Genomic DNA, 20,418 nt, shown 5'->3' on the forward strand with positions numbered 1-20,418 from the left:
ACCTGAGAGGGAGGGGGGGGCCACGAGAGAACCAAGTCTGTACTCCAAAGTACGAGATACACCAGGAACCCTCAAGGATCAGGGGGACGAGGCAACCCCGGACGTATCCACCAAAGGGGGAGCACAGATAGACCCACGATACGCGTTCCACTGCCCCCAAATTTTACCCCAAGCCCCCGGTTTACCACGAGCCACATACACCGTTTTCTCCCTGAACATGCACCAGTCCATGTTCTCCTTCCAGACGGACACGGTGGGAGGCCGCTGGGAACCCCAAAGCTGTGCAATATCTCTCTTTGCAATCATGTTCCCCAAGGCCGCCCACCGAGCCTGAGCCGCATTGCAGTCATTGGGCTCCCATACATTCAGCACACAACGACGCACCTCCGGCAGCAGAGCGACCCCGGTGACTCGTCTCATAATATCATGCACCCGGCGCCAGTATTCCGCCACCTCGCGGCATTCCCATAGGATATGGAGAAAGGTAGCACTGAGCCCGCAGCCACGCTTACAGAGTCCGTCGTCTGAAAACCCCATCGAGACCAGGCGGGGGCCCGTCACATATACACGATGGAGAATCTTAAGCTGGACCAGGCGGAGACGGGCCGGGATGGCCACCTCCTTAGGGGATGACAGTGCAGTCTGCCAGTCCTCATCGTCCAGCTCCACCCCATCTCCCGTCCATGCCTCCCGAAGACGCACCAAGAGGTCAGCCCGATTGTTTATCAGTTTTTTGTAAATCAGGGAGATAGTACTGTCGGGGACGTGACCATCGAGTATGCGATCCTCGAGAGGCGAAGAAGAAGGGACCGTGGTCCCCTCCCCAAAGACCGAAAGCAGGGCGTGCCGAACCTGTGCATAACGGAAGAACTCTCTGTCACTAAGCTCATACTCGCGCTGAAGCGCCGCGAAGGATTTAACCGCACCTTTAACCCACAGGTCCCCCACTCTGCTGATGCCGATCGTATCCCAGCGCTCGAAGCCTTTCGTTGTCCAGAGGCTTCCCAAGCGGTCTGAGTCGAATAGAGGAGTGGCGCACGTTAAACGCTCACTCCAGCCCATCGCAACGTTAGCCGCCTTCCATACACGGACCGCAATCCTGGTAGGGCCCGTAAGGGCCCTACCAGCAGACCGCGAGTAAAGCGCTCTGTTATAGTTACCGCCGGGGAGCAGGAATTTATCCATCTCATATGCCGGGTTCGAACCAGGAGCGTACGTAGCATGATTAATGGCAGACAGCTGGGAGGCCCAATAGTACCGTCTAATATCAGGAAGCGCGATGCCCCCGTCATACCAGGAAAGAGTCAGCTTGGCCAAAGCGATACGCGATCGCCCGTCCCAAACCAGTCTCCTCTGCAAACTCTCCACCTCCCTAAAGTAGGCCGCAGGAATGACATCGAAGGAGTTCTGGAGTGCATAAAGGAATCTGGGAAGGGACATCATTTTAAACAGCGCCACGCGACCAAGCGGAGACAAGGGCAGCTTACACCACCGAGCCGTATCTGCCCTCAAACGCCGGAGTGGAGACAGGAGATTCTGCTCATAGCGGACCGCCGGATCCAACGAAACGTACACCCCCAGGTATTTAAAGCCAGACTGAGATATTTGGAGCGGAAGCCGAGGCGGCAAGAGAGGAAGACCACCAGAGATAGGATACACACAAGATTTGGACCAGTTGATTATCAGACCCGAGTTTTTCCCGAAGGAAGTAAGGACATCAAAGAGAACATTGAGCGACTTCTGCGGTGAGGTGAGATACAAGAGAATATCATCCGCGTACAATGAAACCCGATCCTCGAAGCCCGGGGCCCACCGGAGCCCTCTAATCGAGGGCTCCCAACGGAGCCAGGCAGCGAGCGGTTCCAGGGCGAGAGCAAAGAGCAGCGGGGACAACGGGCACCCCTGCCTAGTTCCCCTCCCGAGAGCGAAAGGCCGAGAAACCCGCCCATTGACAACCACCTGAGCCATTGGTCCAGCATAGAGGAGCTTCACCCAGCTATTAAAATGCAATCTTGAGTGATTTAGCATCTTGTATATATGTAACTCTCACCACTAGTATCAGTAGTAGACTTTTGTACTTACTACCATTCTTATATGAGTTTATAGTTTACCTGTTTGTATCTTTTCCTTGAGTGAATTTGCAACTTTTATATATGCAACTCTAACTACTAGTATCAGTAGTAGACTTTTTGTACTTACTACCATTCTTATGTGAATTTGAGTTTTTCTGTATCTTTTATGTAACTCATGTAGTCTGAAGTTGTTATGTAATGTTACTGGTCCTTTTGTAAAGCGCTCTGACACCTTTGGGTAAAGTTTGTGCTGTATAAAATCGCAATAAATAACAAATTAAAAAATGAGCTAATTTAAACATGGTCTCTTCCACTGGTGTCGGCTGATTGGTTGCTAATAAGCTGGAGTGGTGGAGCGATACCATAGGGGATGATGGAGCAAATCAAACACTCACCCCCAGTCAACTGATCTGGGTTTAATCCATCATCCTTCTTTAGCTCACTCCACCACCCCAGTTCAGACATGGCCATATGTCTTCCCTGGACCGGAAACAAGCATCCTGAGACCGGTTTCGGGTTCATAACCCTCATCAGCCAGGCTATCTTGAATCCAGTGGCAAAGTGAGCAAGGGACCCACGTCTGGGCATACCCTGCCAACTTAGGGCGAACCTAGCAATACCAAAGGGGATGATGGACATACCAAAGGGGATGACGGACGGAGCATTGGTGCAAATCAAACACTCACCCCCAGTCAACTGATCTGGGTTTAATCCATCATCTTTCTTTAGCTCAATCCACCACCCCAGTTCAGACATGGCCATATGCAAATCAGTCTGACCCTGTGCCTCATGGGAACAGTCCAGCCCGAACTGCCAAGCCATGTCTTCCCTGGACCAGAGACAAGCATCCTGGGACTGGTTTCGGGTTCATAACCCTCATCAGCCAGGCTATCTTGAATCCAGTGGCAAAGTGAGCAAGGGACCCACGTCTGGGCATACCATGCCAACTTAGGGTGAACAAAGTGATACCATCTTTATTATTGATTGTTCATATGAGGAAGGTGTCACTTCCTGCACATAAACAATCGCCCCTGCAGTGCAGGCACCTTTGCAACATGGTGCCAAGAGGCCTTTACTGGCACTAGGCAACTTTTTTAGCACCAGCACTAGGGGAAACACAGGGGTGCACCGTATTTTTGTAAATACGGCTCATTCCTGCGTTTTGAAAATATAGAAGCGCGGCGTTGCCAAACTTTGACTAATACACCGCTCCAGCATTTTCGTGTAAATATCCCTATAGTCTCTGCTGTGCCACAGTAGTTGCTGGCAAGATGCTGAATACTGAAGTCCACTGCTGATTCTCAGTTTGGGAGATCTTCGGTAGTGATCACTTCCCGAGAAACTCTTTCATTCTCCTCTTTGTCAGCAACAAGTGCCTGCAACTAATCTAAACATGGCAGGGCAACCTGATACCTCTGTGGCAGACGGGGTGTCAACAGTGGAGGCAGCTGAGTCTCTAAACTCTAAAGAGAATACTGACCTGTTAAATTAGTGGCGTGGGAGCACACTACTGATTAGCTCCTGCTCCACCAAATTTAAAATAACTTTGTAAGTCTCCGGCACTGATTTGTGGTTTTATTGAAGAGTGCCTTGAATATTTACAAATATGTCACTTTTTCTGAGCTATTTTTCATAAGTTTTAGGAAGATGTCATAGCAAACTAGAGGTATGGAAACAGCCTTCTTCAATGAAGTTCTGCAAAACTATTGCAATAAGATATGAGCAGACCTGTGAAGTTACAAAATTGTTGTCCTTCGTTTCATTTCCTGTATCGCCCTATTATAGTCTGTAAATCTTCACGTCTCCTCACCGGACATCATTCATATTTAGGGTAGGAAGACTACAGACCATCTTCCGTTGCACATCCTCTGTATTTCTTTCGAATAACGAAGTAAAACAAGACCCCTGTGATACACATTGTGTATGATAAGGAGTTGCATATTTCCAATGTATTCCCATGTGAAAGTTTTGGGGCCTATTCACAAAGGCATCTAAGAGTACATAAAAAGGTACTAAACAAGTGCTCTTTTACACATTCTTTCAGACCTTTGTGAATTAGCCCCCTTGTGTGTTTTTCCAAGTTAGTTAAGCACTTTGGTGGCGATCTGCAAAGAAAGTAGTAAATGTGCTTCTAGATTTACACCTATATCGGAGTGTAGATGAACTACTTTCTGGAATCCACAATAAATCCCAGGAAACCACGTTGAATGATGTGCCAGATCAGATTTCCAGGCAGATTCTTGGGAAGGTCATGTGATATTCCATTTGGGATCTCATTCCTACAGTGTGGAGTACCCCACAGTAGAGAGAACTCAGCACAGGGAAAATATGATCCCCTGTGCAAATGCTATTTTTTTTTATCCACTGAGAAACCTCTTTGCCTACACACCTACCAAATCTGAGATGATTCATTCCCCTTCCCACCAGGAAGTGATTTACATCTGCACTGTTCTGTAGTATAAAAAGCTATTCTTTTCTAAGAGGGAAATGGAAATGTGAGGGATTGTAAATGGCCACAGATACACTTGTTTGTAGGTATTACACATACTTCCAAGGCTACTCCTGCATTAGAATACCTCAGAGCTTGCACTTTTCCACTTTTTGAATGTTTTTTATGTATGTGGAGAACTATGCATTTGTGGCGATCTCCGTACCGATAAATGGGCTAAAGCTTACCACAATCCCTTTCTGGATTCTTTCTCTAACCTAAGGCTTTGCTCTCTTTACCCTTTACCCACAATACTTACATGTTCCTGTATGTATTTTTAATTAATGAGGTGATACCCCTGTTCCCCTTCTTTCCTCAACGTTACTCTTTACCTCTACCTTTTAACCTTAACCCTCCCCCTGTGCTATACTTTGCCCTAAACAAAAATCTTATCCTTTACCCTGATTACTCACCAATTCCCTACCTCTGTGTTTTTTATCGAATGTTGTTGATGTCCTGCTTTTTTGCTCATGATCTGTTTATCCAAAGACAAAGGAAAATTAAAAATACATGACACCATTTTGAGTTTAGCCTTGTGGATCTGAAAATATAAGGGCCTATTCACAATGGCATTTTGGAGTATGTAATGTTGGGTCCCTGTAGTTCCCTCTTAGCCATTTCTACATGCCTTTATAAATTGCCCACAAAACATCTAAATTGGGGAAAAAATTAAATATACAGGGGCTATTTGTATACAGACAGTACAAATAGAAATGAGTGTTCGTATACAGTTAGTACAAATAGAAAGGAGTGTGTTCTCTTTGCAATTTTACTTATAAGAAGTTGGACGTTTCGGGCTAATTCACAAAGGCATCTAAGGATACATGAAAGAGTGCTCCTGTGGTACAACTTCCCATACTCATAAATGTTGTGAATTTACCCTGTTGTTTTTTGCCAGATATCGGCCATCTTGAAACATTTTACATTTTTCTAAAATGTAAGCGAATAGCTATTTGAAATTCCAGTGGCTTAGCACAGGTGTCATTGTCCCTAATGCAAGTGAGATTAATTGGCCCCTTCCATCAGTTGAGCAGTCAAATACAGAAAACCTTTGGGTGCAGAGGGCCCCTCACACCACTGCCCCCTGACAGTGCTACTGCTGCACTATTGATAGCTATGCCCCTAATTCTAGTTCTTAAGAAAGTTTACCACAGAGCAATTTGGAAAGGGGTGTGGTCTTGTATTATTAACCTCTGTGAATCCGTCTGGCTGCCTTGTGCAGCTATGTTGAAAGCAGCACGTCAGGTAAGACAGGGTTCAAAGAATGAAAGCAAAGATTACCACAGCTTGGATACATGTTCTGAAATCCGAGGTCCTTTGATATTTTTAAATTCTCCTTGAATAGATTTTTGTGTAAATGAGATCAATGATTGCATGGATGAACAATGTAAGTGCTTTCAAAAAAGTCTCTGCATAGTATGCTAATGATGATTTACACATTACTTCCCAGCAGGTGTAGCTGTGGCAAACACAAACTTTGCACTCAATTGTTACAAGAACATTAGAGAGAGTCGTAAGGGGGAGAATGTATTTTTTTCACCATGGAGTATTTCGACTGCTCTCGCTATGGTTTATCAGGGTGCGAAAGGCCACACAGCAACCCAGATAGAACAGGTGAGTGAAATCTTTGTTTTAAATTTTGTTAAATGTTAAAGTAGATCTTTTAAGTGTTTTTTTTCCGAACGGGAAGGCTTACAGGCAAGATGCAAGTCTGCGCTATATCAAAGCACCCCTGATTAACAGCAAAATCCAGCTGCAAATATTTTCTTGATTGCATTTGCGTAAAATTAAGAGATACGTAGGGACCTTTCAATTTTTTTAAGTATTTTTCAAAATATTTTGATGTAAAATCGTGCCCAATATTCTTAGACCTGTTAGGTAAGTTTAGGTACTGGAACACTGCGCCACTTGAAATCGGGCAAGGTGGCGGTATTCCTCTTACCGTCAAGGATACATCTTTACGTGACTCACAATTGGGCCCCTACAGTCCTTCACACTGGACAAGAAGTCGTTCAAACCTTTGCATTTTTCTGGACGCAGACTAATGAGCCCAAGGGTTTGACTATGGATGACACTTGAAGACAAATCCTGATTTGAATCTAATTTTGACAAATTGAAGGCTAGTCTCAAATTTCTTCACTTCTAGTTCTATTCCATGCCCTTGCAAAACTCATGATGGCCAGCACATAGAGAGAACCTGCCTCTAAAGGCCAGTGTGTAAATCCAATCCAATCCTAAATCATCTCATATCGCCTCACCTCGTCTCGTCTCGTCTTGTCTTGTCTCGTCTCATCTCATCTTCAATCCCATCTCATCTTCAATATCATCTCCAATCTCATCTCATCTTCAATCTCATCTCCTATTCAATCTCATCTTCAATCTCATCTCATCTCATCTCATCCTTTCCTTTTAAAACACATTTTTTTGAGTTTTGTCATTAGTCCTTATTTGGATACATTAGATGTCCTTTACAGAAACAGCTTATAATTGTACAAAGTAACTCAAGGAATGCAATTTCAATGACATTTATAAAGTTGCCTTTGTCAGAGTATAAGAAGACATTATCACAGTCTGTATCCTATAATTGCATCTTCATTCGCAACATATTCAATGAACTCTAGTTATCATACCATGTTATTGATATTACTAACACTCATAAAACAATTTTTTTTAAAACACCGCCCACAAGTTACCTAACTGTGCGACACAAGGATTATATCTGCTTATATATAAATCCAAGGCATATCGTGGTTAGGAGTTATTTTCTTATTGAGCGCATTCTTGTATAGTGCACAAACATATCATAGGTAGCAATGGGCTCCATACATGCTCCCACTATGCAACCAGTGCAACCAGTGCAGTGCCCCAGGATATCCATCCACTTATTTACAATTGACAGAACTAAGTTATATGTCTGTCAGCGTGGCAGGCACTTAGGTCACATCAACATTTTGTCCATCCCAATCCAATGCCTCGAAGACCTCCAGCTGCATATCTCAGGACATAACTTTGGGTATCTTATGAAACCCTCATTTTTCCTCTCTCCGGATTGCCTCACTTTCGGTCAGGCCCCAGTGTTCTACTTCTTCTCTCCACATAGCAATCGTCGGCGGCGTCACCGCTTTCCACCGCCCGGGTATTAGTCTCTTTGTGACTATTAATGCCAAGTCGGCAAAGAGCGCCTGCACTTTATATTCCTTTGGATGCGGGTAGATCCCCAGTAAACAGCTGCTTGCTGTGTGCCATGTTTGTCCACCCACCAAATATTTCAGTATCTGCGCTATTTGCACCCAATAAGAAGCTAGTGCGGGACAAGCCCATAGCATATGGACAAAGTTTGCATCTGTCGCTGTACACCGAGGGAAGTTCGCTGCAGTTGCAGGAAATGTCTTATGTAGCCGGTGAGGTGTAAGGTACGCTCATTGTGTAATCATATATTGTATAATTTTGAAGCATGCATTGCGCAAGACCAATTTTGGGTAAACTAGAAGGGACACCCATTCCCCATCTGTCATTGGCTCTCCTAAACCCGTATCCCATTTAACCCGTAGGGTAGCAAGTGGTGAAGGCATTGCCGCTCTTATACTTGTGTACAGCCACTTCGTTAGGTGTCTACCCATCCCATTAAATGTAACATATGCTCCAGGTCATGTGTTGAAGGTTCTAATCTCATCTCATCTCATTTCATCTTCAATCTCATCTCATCTCATCTTCAATCTCATCTCATCTTCAATCTCATCTTCAGTCTCATTCACAATCTCGTCCACAATCTCATCCTCATCTTTCCTCCACTCCTGGAGGACCCAATATAATTGTATCTTAGTTTGGAATAACTTCCCAGAAATTACCACACGTGGAACACTTTGCACTTGAATTTCGTCCTCAAGTATGTAGTCTGTTTACAGTTTAATGAAATAAGTCTATGTTCAATAATTTTACAATTTATATGTTGATGCAGTTAGGCAGTGATTAATGTTGTCATGTTTTTCACTTTAGAAACTTCGAGCAAGATTATATTATTTTGGTCCAGCACGTTAATGTAGAATCAATGAAATACATATACAATTGATATGTCAGAAACTTTAGAAAGGGCTATTAAATCACCAAATTAATGCAAGAAGAATCCTTAAATTCGGGTTCAAACTAAGTCAATCCTAATAAGTCTCGGATTTGGAGATTTTTGTAACAGCATTTTTGACATATCAAATTCAGTGGATAATCGATCAATGGTTTGAAGATAGCACCTTGATAAAGCTGACTTGTCTATGGAGTCGTGAACAGTGCCAACACTTTTTGCTTCTATTTCCTAATGCATCGGGGAGCCGATTTGTCTATCTTATGAAAGTCCACAAGTTACCCTAACCGTGCAAGTAGTTACATCAAAGGTTTACTTGCAAATATTTAAAAAATGACCCCTGTACATATATCTGGCAATTAAAGGTAACATCTCCCAGATGTTACTGATACCAGGGACATTGGTAAGACAGAAAGATGTCATTTTATAGGATTTGAGGAAATAACCTGCAGAAATCTGTCTTCCCACAGTAGAAATCTGTCTTCCCACAACAATTCTCTCCTGTTTTTGCCTGGTATTTCTCAATGAGATTTTGACTGATTTCAGCAGCCAAAGTTTCCAGGTAAGATATTCCCGGTCCAGGATGTTCCTGTTGATCTATCTCATTATCCCAGTGGGGCTGGTTACTCCTGTTAGTGGCTCTGGTGAAGTTAACTGAGGATTCAGAGTGAGGCACTTAGAAATTGAATCAAACTTACAAGATGATGGTAGGAATGCTTGCAATAAGTTTAAACAGTGGTAAATGTTTGGGTAGCATTCCAGCCTATCATTTTGCTCACCATGCCACCTCAATTTGCACCTAGCCATTTGGAAATCAGTCTTGAACCTGCGCCAACGGGAGCAGTCCAGTCTGAACTGCCAGGCCAGATCCTACCTGATCTGAACACAAGCAACCCAAGACCGGTTTCATCCTGACTGGGGCTCTACACTCTGGAGTAGCCCCTAGATATTGCGCATACTGGTGTGCCACAGAAGGTGAAAAATGTAAATAGACACACGGGGTATGATCGGGCAGTCAGCATGGAAGACATGCTGTTCAAGCTCCAACTGCAGAGATCAAGATCTGGCAGACAAACTCCACGTGGGCTAACATCATTAAAGGTCAATTAATAAACTTGGCAAGCGATGGGAATTGTAATTGGAATTTCTACTTTGCTTCCATTTGAGGGTAAACCAAGCAAACAGTGATGGAGTTGTGATGGTAGTAATTGATTCCCCATGCAATAAACACTTTGGAGACAGGTAGAAGAAATTAGCTGATCTTGCGGCTCAAAGGGCACTATAGATTTAGAGCATTTCCGGCTTTGAGCAGGATCCAGGCACAACCCAGCGGCTAGATTTCCTTCAACTGACAAGAAGAAGATAAGTGGTAACCCTTTTGATGAGTGGATGGGAAGGAAACAAAGGATGAAGGAGCTGTTAATATCCAGTTGCGACTCATCCGCTAAGGCAGAGGAGTGTCGCCCCACTGCTTTTGGCAGTGGAAATAAAGGAAAAATAAATTGATAATAACGGTTTGTTATTATCATTTTATTTGTTCCTGCTGCAGCTTGGTGGTCGGAGCAAGGGAGGAGTAGTGGCACTCTCCTAAGTGCGCAATAACTATTTGGCCGGTGCTCTTTTGCCGGCCAAACAGTCATGCAAACTTTGCATGTTCTCCAAGTGGGCTGCATTACAGATGGCATGGAAAGCATGTCCAGGCCCTCTTTCCCTGGGTGAGTGACGAACCACGGTGCTCAGACCAATCACAATGCCGCATTGCAGCGTTCTGATTGATCAGGGGAGCCTGGGTGCTTACCAATCACAACACTGCATTGCAGCGTTGTGATTGGTCAGGAGAACCTGGGTGTGCTTCCTGCTTTCTGCTTCCTGCAGAGCGGAGAGACAGCAAAGAACGGCGAGGGGGTATGGTAAGTTTTCTTTTTTTCTTTACTTTACCCCCTTCCCCCTCCTCACCCCGCCCTCCGCCTAGCCACCACCAAACCGTGCCAGCCGCCACTGTTCCATTCCCCAGAGATTTATGTCCCTGTGGATGCTGCAAATGAAGGTTGGAATATAAAGCACCTCAACAGACATGAGACAATTATGAGACCATTTGAAGAGATGGGGGAATCTCTGGGGAAAAGAGAGGAAACAGAAAACATGAACAATGCTGCAGCACCCGCAGCAAAGGTGAAGTGTGAGTTGTAGATTGAAATAACTGCATTTTGCGAGCAGAGGGAAGGGTGAGAGGTGCAAAGACCCACAGAAAATCATGCTTGACTGGCTACAAGACATAGCACAGATTACCTCAGAGTTGCCCATTAAATTCAAGGCTTTTTATATTGGACAATTATCAGAGCAACATGAGGCGAGGTGAGAGGTGAGACCATGGGTTAATGGCAAAAATGTTAGCATAGTTGATGCTATGCGATCTAAGGAGCAGGGGCCTGAAAAAGAAGCATTACATCGCTGGAAGGGGATTAAACCACACCTCTGCACCTAAGCGGCATTGGGATGCCGGGCCTGCTGTGACCGCACAGTTGGAAAGTGCAATAATTGAAGCTGAAAACATTGCACTCAAGGCATCAATGCAAGACCGAGCAAGAAAAACCCACTGGCTTATGCCCTTATAGGAGTCAGCTGGCTCAACTGCGGTAAAGAGGGAGTCTGGAGTACCTTCAGGGGAGATGGCTGCTGTTTTTACTGAATTGATCTCTTCTTTCCCCCAAAGGAGTGAATAGAAACCCAACCGGTTTTTAATGCTCCTATCCCCATGAGATGAGCATTTCTTGAGCGTGCCGTGAGTGACTAGTGGGTGACATTTGTAGCATTCCAGGTGACCAATGGGTTTTTGTTGGATTTAGGTGTCCTGAAAGAGTCCCAAAAGTGTAAATTTAAAGATCCCTGCTTACCTGGAAAGCCTGCCAGCTAACACCAGTCAGTGTAAATTCCCGCATGTTCACATCCCCCAGAGGGTGTTGGTCCTGAGAGCCCTTTCCTTCTTTCTTTCATTCCTCATTCATCCTCTCCTTCATTGACCATTGCTTACCCTCCCTCCCCTCCTCTCCACCCCATCTCATTCCCTTTAAACATGTTGACCCACATTGCATGTCTGAAACTCTGGCTGATTTATTGCATAGTATACATGTACCTCCTCCGCAATGAAGGTGGTGGGAGCACATGCAGCCAAGGAACCCACAACTTCTGGGAGCATCAGCAGCTTTGGTGGACTACAAATTGAGTTTATGTTTAATGGAGGTATTCATGGACAGTTATTGCTTGAGGTGTACAGAATCTGCACTGGTCAATGTATTATCAGACCACCCTCTTTTTTATATTTCAATGACCTGTATTTCTTCCAAAAAAATTAAATAAATAAAGTAGACAAAAATAAAAGACAGATGGAGACATCTTTGACCCATACTGCTTACATTATCCTTATTTACATTGCATGTGGAAAATAATTGATCCACTACAAAAAGCATGGAAAAGCAAAGGCCATATTGAGGATGAGTTAAGAATTACATTGAAAAAATAAATGAATAAAATGAAAAGAATGAGAAATGAACCCCTTGGCAATGGAGTCTGCACATTCCTTTTTCAGATTCTCCAATGTTTGTATAGAACCTTGTACAAACATTAGAGGGGTACCTCCCTTGACATTTATTGGATATACCCATATATTTTATATGTGATAAAGGATTATTGGGTTTACCTTTTTATGATATATGTATGCTTTAATTGGGAAACCAAGGGGTTAGTTGCAAGACTTCCCTATTACAAATATATTATTAGAAAATGCATGGCTAAGTATCACTTAAGTCATTATAGCACCCCTCTGATATCCATGTCTAATTTTTAATGTCGTTGGTTCTAGAAGGAATTATTGTACCTTGAAAGCTTTGAGAGTCTTTAAATTTAAATGCTGCCTCTGTTGATGCTGCCTAACCTATAATCTTTAAATAAAGCACCTACGAGAGATTGAGGATGGTGTTAACCTAAAGAGTTTATGAGGCAATGTGCCCCAACAGATAACAGATTCAAGGCACATAAATCGCATAGTTCATTAAATAAGCCTTAAATCAAGAAGGCTCAAGTCCAGTAAGAGTTAGAGACCATGAAGGTTTATTAAATAATTATAATTGCAATACAGAATGCATGGTAAATCAATGGAGGGAATTAGCCTATGGCTCAGTCAGATGCAGCAAATCGTCTGACATGAATGCAAATCTCAGAGTAAAATATTCCAAGTCCTAAGCAAGAGACAGACTGACATGGGATCACTCTCTAAGGTCAGGGAAAGCCAGATTTGGCTCACCTCCTGATGGAGTCCTTATCTAACAACTTACACAGTGAATATCACATTGTCAGCATAAGATCAATCAATCAATCAAATAAACAATCAATCAGTATTTATAAAGAGCGGCTTATCACCCCATGGGGTATCCAGGTGCTGAGGAGTTGAGAGCCTTAGTCAAAGAGCCATGTCTCTTGCTGAAGCCAGTGGGTGAGGGAGAGGTACGAAGGTGGAGTGGGAGGTCGTTCCAGGACTTGCCGACGAGGTAGGAGAAAGAACAAGTTCTCAGGTTGGCTGGTGGAAGGTCAGGAAGTGGTTGATGAAGGGGGGTCCGGCGTTGCGGAGGGTCTTGTAGGCGTGGGTCAGCAGCTTGAACTGGCATCTCTTCTGGACGGGGAACCAGTAGAGGCTTCTGAGGTCGGGTGGTGATGGTCCAACTGGGGAGGTTGAGTATCAGTCTGGCTAAGGCGTTCTGTATAAGATGATCGAATCATTGCACAAATAGACAAATCCGTATACAAAATGTAATGCAGTATCATCTAGCACCATCCCAACATCATCCACTAAATGAATAATAATATAGTCCGTATTGACCTAATGTCATCGGGTGTTTCTGTACAAATCTAGTTACACTCAAAACAATGACAGTCTCGAATTACGAATAGCTTTACAGTAGTACAGACAGGAAGATCCTCGAATGAAGTGAAAGGCTTCCCCCAGAGTTCTCCGAGAGCAGCATGTCAATACAGAACATTTTGCAATGCGCAATGACAGATCAAATAGGATTTTAAATTGTAATCGTTTGAGGACAAAACATGACATTTCTACCTTTTCCCCAACAAAGGATTTCACTTATTAAATGAAGTAAGGTAACCCAATCCTATGGAAGAGGCAGGCCTTGCAGTAGTGAAAAACAAACTTAGGAGATTTCCGCTACCAGACATGTAAACTTAAAAGTACATGTCCAACCTTTGAAATACACTACAACCTACCCTATTAGCTGTTTAGGCCCTGCTCTATAGACTTATATGTATAAAAAGGAAGTTTTAGGCTGGCAAAAGGTTTATGTTGTTAGGTTGAAATGGCAGTTTAAAACTTAACACAGGGTGCAGTGGCAGTCCTGAGACTTACTTAAAATGGCCACTTAAGTGCATGCCCACTAGTAGCATTTCATTTACAGGCCCTGGGTATAGCATTTTACGAGGAATTTACAAGAAAGTTAGATGTGGCAATTGAGTGTAAACCTATTTTACCATGTTGAAAAAAGAAAGAACAAGCACTTTTGCAATGGCTAGCAGTGATAAATTGCGCATAGTCCTGAAAGTCCTGAAAGGTCAACATAAACGGGTTCAGAAAACAGGAGGGTGAAGGCAAAAGGTTTGGGGGTGACCCTGCAGAAAGGGCCATGTCCAACATAACTCCCCTCCAATCAAACTCCAGAGTTGAATAATCAATACCTTGATGGACTTCCCTGCTTAGGCGATAGAACATGGACAAAGGCCCTGCTATGCAGTGGCACTTGTTAGTTCTATGCCCTTTTGAACTAAGTTGGATCCCTTTGTCCAGTCTCTCCTGAGCCACCGAACTGACACATGCAGAATCCTTCTCCTCTCTTGTGAACCCCATTTGTGAAGCACCTAACCTTTATTTGCTCACTGATTCATCCGGTAGGCAGATTGTACCACCATGGCCAACAGACTGATGTGGGCCATTCCGCCCCTTGGATCAGACTTCTCTCCCCAACCCAAGGAAGACTCTACCCATAAAGACAGCAACCAACAGAGGACACTGACAGCTGTCAGTATCAAGAGCCAGGCCCTGTACCATTCACTGCTATTTGGAAGCTCCAAGTCGGGAAATTGGGTAGGCCTCTCTTTCAGCCCCGGGGATGGCAAGGATTGTTCTATGGGCTCCTATGGGTCCTAAGTATGACCTCTGAGGTTTCTCAGAGCAGGGGCAACCGCCCCTGGTATTAGGCACCCTACTTCCACTCTACCTCCCACCAGTACTCGGGTGGTATCCTGAGTCTCGTTTTTCAGCCTGGGTCTGTACCCTGAGGCTCAACTGGTGACAGGGTCCCTTGCCCCTCCACCTGGGTTTTAGTACCCTCCGCTTTGGAGTGGTACCCACAGAAAACTGAGCTTTCAAGGTGCCCTCAATGCTGTTGCTCCCAGATCTCCTGACATCGTGGCACACCTTTCAGTGAATGCTCTCTTGGCACAGACCAGACACCCTTGCTTGTGCCCTAACTGGGACCAATCAAAGCACCAAGTTTGGCACCCTGGGCCTCCGCCCATCAGAACCTCCCCTCCTATTTTTAGAAGGAGCCTGGGTATCCTTACCCACACACTATACTGGTACCTGCCTGGGTCCCTGTGTACCTCCCTCTCACTCTGTTGGGGAGATCACAGCCAACCTCCTGAGAATAATTGCCAAATACCTTCCCAGATTCTCTGGTACTAACACAGATATCTGCACCCTTTACAAAATCCCTGGAGCCAGTAAGCTTGTAGTCAACCAGGTGTTGACGCAACTCTGTGAAACAGTTACTAAGGATGTGCTCTCTCAAAATTAGATCATACAGCCCTTCATAACTACTCACACGTCTACTCTTCACCCAACCATTCAGTGCCCGACTAGAGAACTCCAGAAAATATACAGAAGGCTCAATGATAAGGGTTACTTTCATGGGGATGTAGGACATCTGGTCAGCCATTTCCAAAGCCAACATGATATCGCTCTCTACATCTGCCATGTGCCTCCATAGACTGGCCCCTCCAAAACTTCTCTGAGACCCCATGTATTTTAAGTGCTACCTCATAGGCTGCAAACCACCTATGAACATCATCCCCCACCCCAAACCTGGACACCAGGTCTTTGGGTGTGTGGACTCCTTTATCACCTTTGGACACTGCAGTATCACTGCCACCATTTCTGCTGGACTCTGACGGGTGTTTGGTCTTCAAGTTCAGCTCCTTTAGACTCAGTTGATGAACCAACAACATTTTGCTCTCCTCCAAGGCTCTCTCTGCCTCATCCTACATTGCCAGTTTCTTTTGCTCAGCCTCTAAGGACAGTTTCTCTTTCTCCATCTTATGTTTGACCATCTGCAGCCTAAACTCCCTATCAGCTTTCCTGTCTGGCAGCTCCTCTGGGGACAGACCTTGGGAGGACACACTGCTTTCCGCTCTGGAAGGGGTTTCCAATTCTGGAAGTAAGACATCCCCTCACCAGTGTGCTGCACCTCAGGACCTGCATCCAGATCCTATCCTTGTGCTTCCATATCCTCTTCCTCATTCTAGTCATCTATCACTGCCAGTAACTGGTGAGCCTCTGCCAATTTCCTGAGAGCTTTCTGAAGCTCCAACGTTTTGGTGCCTTTTTGGTTGGAAGTCCCCTTTCCTTACAGAACTCTTTGAGCTCAAATAAAGTGTAACTCTCCAGTTTGAAGAGATTGAACTCCATTTCTGAAGATATAATTACAGACAGTCAGGTAGGATGAGAGTGAATTTGGTAAAAGCAAAATGGCCAATTAAGGAGAATTTAAAAGAAAGTTGAATTGGTGTCAAATGAATTATCTGGGATTTTAGCATAACACAAAATCACTGTATGGTACTGCACAAACACAAGCCAAAATCACATGATGAGCACGAATGTTGAAAATTGGGTTATTGGATGAGGGGATTGAAACCCTACACAAGCAGCAACCACAGCCTCTGTGGGGGTGAAACAGAAGCAAAACCCCAAATGAACCTGCGCTTAAGCCTCTGGTGGCTTGCCACAAAAGCAATCACTCTTAACTTAGAGGCAAGGTGTAAAGTATTTATGCACCACTTCAAACAGTAATGAATCGACAACACAACACAATAAAAAATCATACTCCAATTTAGAAAAATAGAGTAAAATGTAATTAAGTGAGACCAAAATTACAAAAATCCAATCGGTGAAACTGGAGACATGCAATGTCAAAGTATTAAGTAAAAATAGTACCTAGAAACACAAAGCACCAACTGTGGATATCTTGAAGCACCAGACTGGGACAAAGTGATAAGTTCAGGCTGATCACGATGGATCACAGGCCGGATATAGGGACCAAGGTAGGCTCGCTTATCAAAGTACCTTAAATCTTAGTTGCGGAGTGTTGCGAGATCTCGTATCGAGGATACATCATGCATTGGTTGTTCCGAGGAAGCTATGGGCTGTGATGTGAATTCCTGTATTGTCATCGAGGATACCATTAACGAGGGGCTTGCAATGTGAAGACCTGCTTCAAAGATGCATCGCACAGTGGCGGTTCTAAGGAGACCGTGGGCTGCGATGTGAGGTCCGGCATCTGGAATGTGTCGCACTGCCGCAGTTCTGAAGAGGAGCTGCGAAGAGATGAGTTGCACTGCATAGGTTTTGCCTACAAGACCTCAACTGGGCTAGAATAGCACCTTTAGGCTCACTTCCAAGGGTCCATGACTGGGGTGGCACCACTTTGGGAGTAGAACTCACAGCAGACAGAATCCAGGTGCAAGGTTCAAAGTGGCTGGATTACAAAAAGGGGGGACAGAGAGGGGCTATTTCCGTACTCAGGGGAACGGGAGGTCCAGCAGGAAAAGGTGCCCCTGGGGTATGCAAACTCACAAAGGAAGTTTCCGCTGTTCCTCAAAATTGAAAGAAGGGAGAAGAGTCAGGTGGAAGGCTAGAACCAATTGTATCCACTTTGTATTGGGAATTGGTAATCCATTTGTCGGATAATAATGCCCTCACACACCCTTGCAGGTGTCATGCTTCATCATATGGGCTGCTCCTCGTCGGGCCGGCGGTGCAATGCCCGACGGGCTCCCTTTGTAAGGGGCACTTTGTCGGAGATCTTCAATCCGACTGCCGTATGGTGAAGTGCGGGTGAGGGGGCCTAAGTGGTGTAGATGTGGCTAAGTGGTTTAAAACAGGGTTTAGAGTGCCAGCTGGGAATCAATTTTATTCTTGGGGCCTCCTTCCCTGATTAAAAACGTGAAAGTGTGGCACTCAACGGAGTATAATGTCTCATGTGTGAGTGAACTAAAAAATGGTCAACATGTTTCTCGCTATGAGTGTGTGTACTCGCGATTCTTCAGGACCTCAGAAAAACACTATCTACAAAGAAAATAAAGATAATAACAGTATTCTCAACTGGAATTTGTCACGTCAGTTGGTGACTCTTATTAAAATACCTGTCAGTGTCTGGTATTACCTGTAAAGGAAATGATGCCAGTTAGAGTAGAACACTGTTGACACATTGGTACAGGAAAATAGCCAAAAACGTGACTCTTCAACCATGCTAAAGGTAAAACCTGTGGTGTTTTCCTAAAGCAAAAATTGCATCTGGACAAATGCATTGGTGATGTGTCCCAAAGGTGAACTAGAAGTGGCTATTCACCTAAGTGGACTATATAAAAATGCAGTAGGAAATACTTGAGGAAGGACTTACCCTATTTGGTATAAGTTTAGACAGCAGCAGTACTCGGTGGGTTTACATAGAGCTAGAATTTCTCATAGGCTGGAGCCTTTTCTGTCCCTGAGCCTCTGTTCAGGAGGTCAGCCAACTAGCCTTTGCAGTCACTCTGACAGTCCTGGGTTCAAGATGCAGGTCCAGTCTGTAAGACCTGGGTCACCAAGCCCTAAGGGGGTAGCGTGACTCGAGCGGCTGGGCACCCAAAGGCTTATGTGTAAAGCGACCATACAACACACACATCCTCTGAAGCAGGAGATGCACACAATAAGGGACACCACACAGTAGGATTTATGCAAAAGACTCAAGTTTATATAAGCAGTCAGATGTAAAAGCAGGTCCTTAGAGGCAAATGCAGTTCATTAGATGTCAATGGCATTATTTACATCGTATAGCATTTGATTCACCAGCATTTCATAATGGTGCCCTAGGCAGTACCTGATTACATCAGCGTTATAATCACCAGCGATTCACTATGGGGCAATAGGTCACACTTGTATACCTTAGCACCAGTGGCAGGAGCCCTCCTTCATAGGTTCCGTGGTAATATATGGCGCACCTGGGGGAGCGGTAAACACAGCGGTTAATCCTAGCACTGCGCTCCTCCTCCCTCTAGTATTGCTTTCTGCCGTGGGCACCCCGCGTAGCGGCTAATGATCAGCGCGGTAAAAGATAAGACTGGGAATCGTAGCGCCACACCTGGGAACTAGTAGTGACTCAGGGCAGACTTCGCGGGCCTCCCGCGACTCATGGCACCACTAGCACTTCCGTGCGAAATCACAGCGCTACTTGTAATACTCAGGCATGGGCACTTTCGAGCAGAGCCTACAAACACAGCGCTACTCGTAACAAGCGAGCCTTGAACCCTTTTGAGCAGAGCCTATGAACACAGCGTTACTCGTAATAATCAGGCATAGGACACTTCCGAGCAGAGCCTACAAACACAGCGCTACTCGTAATAAGCGAGCCTTGAACCCTTTTGAGCAGAGCCTATGAACACAGCGATACTCGTAATAGTCAGGCATAGGACACTTCCGAGCAGAGCCTACAAACACAGCGCTACTCGTACTTGACAAGCCTCAAGTAGGCGGTCCACTGATACGCAGCAGTCTCCAAGGAAGGGGCACTCCCTCGGAGGGGTGTCAGAGTCTCCGGTGAATGGGGGGGGACTCCCACGGAGGGGAACCAGTGTCGTAGGGTGCGGTGCTGCTCCCGATCTGTAGGGGGCGCACCGGGTCCGTCCCACGCCTCCCGGGGAGCAGGGGGGGGTTAGTCCCCGGCCTCCACTCGGCCACGCTACCTCCCAGCCCCCGGGGGTTACCTTGATCTCGGCGTCCTGGGGCGTCCAACACCGCTCCGGACTCCGCAGTCGATACCTCAGCAACGGGGGCCGGTCATGGCCTCTCACACCTCCACCAGCAGCTGCAACGGCAGCGATGGGGCCCCGGGCTTCTCCGCGGGCCTCGACATGATGATGGTGCAAGCTTCCGGCCTCCGGGCCGCGGCGGTGAGCACGCTCTGGTCCCCGCGTCAGGGGGGTGGGTCAAATTAAGCGGGAGCGCTCAGTGCTCAACGTGGATTGATGCAGGGGATCACAGGCCGGGTCAGGGAGCGCAGGGGTCACAGCGCTAGGACCTGGATGATCCCCAGCAGTTCAGCATTCAATCGTAATGTGGGACCAACCGTGCAAAGGTTTTGTCCTGACCCAGATGTCCGGCTAAGGGTATCTTGTGCGCTAACTCCAGCAGGAAGGCCCGGTAGCATTGGGGGACCACTATGGCCCTCGAAGATCCATGCACCGGCACCTTAGGCTCACTGTACAGGAGGCCATCCTCCCAATACACATGATACCCGCCCGTCTCCTGACTGGCCACTTGGGCTTCGGCCTGTCGCCGCATGCCTTCAAGCATGGGGCACGCCCTTTGTGCCTGACAAAATTCCTCCCGGGTAGGCCCTCCTTCCACATGCCAGTCGGCAAAGGTCGGCAAGTCCCCCACGGGAACGACATCCACCTCCGCAGACTCCGGG

General features: G+C 45.7%; 1 protein-coding gene across 3 annotated transcripts in view; it reads left to right on the forward strand.

The window, feature by feature from the left end:
• Window positions 1-20,418, forward strand: part of LOC146822958 (leukocyte elastase inhibitor-like) — a 92,877-nt gene that overhangs the window by 17,754 nt on the left and 54,705 nt on the right. For 2 of the 3 annotated variants that reach the window (XM_085607116.1, XM_085607117.1), the window contains exon 3: window positions 6,011-6,174. In XM_085607116.1, the coding sequence (XP_085463242.1) occupies window positions 6,011-6,174 (164 nt within the window). The remainder of the gene's footprint in view (window positions 1-6,010; window positions 6,175-20,418) is intronic. The other variant, XM_085607118.1, reaches the window with a different exon arrangement.

This window comes from Triturus cristatus, chromosome 5_2 (assembly GCF_964204655.1).
Source record: "Triturus cristatus chromosome 5_2, aTriCri1.1, whole genome shotgun sequence".
NCBI lineage: Eukaryota > Metazoa > Chordata > Amphibia > Caudata > Salamandridae > Triturus > Triturus cristatus.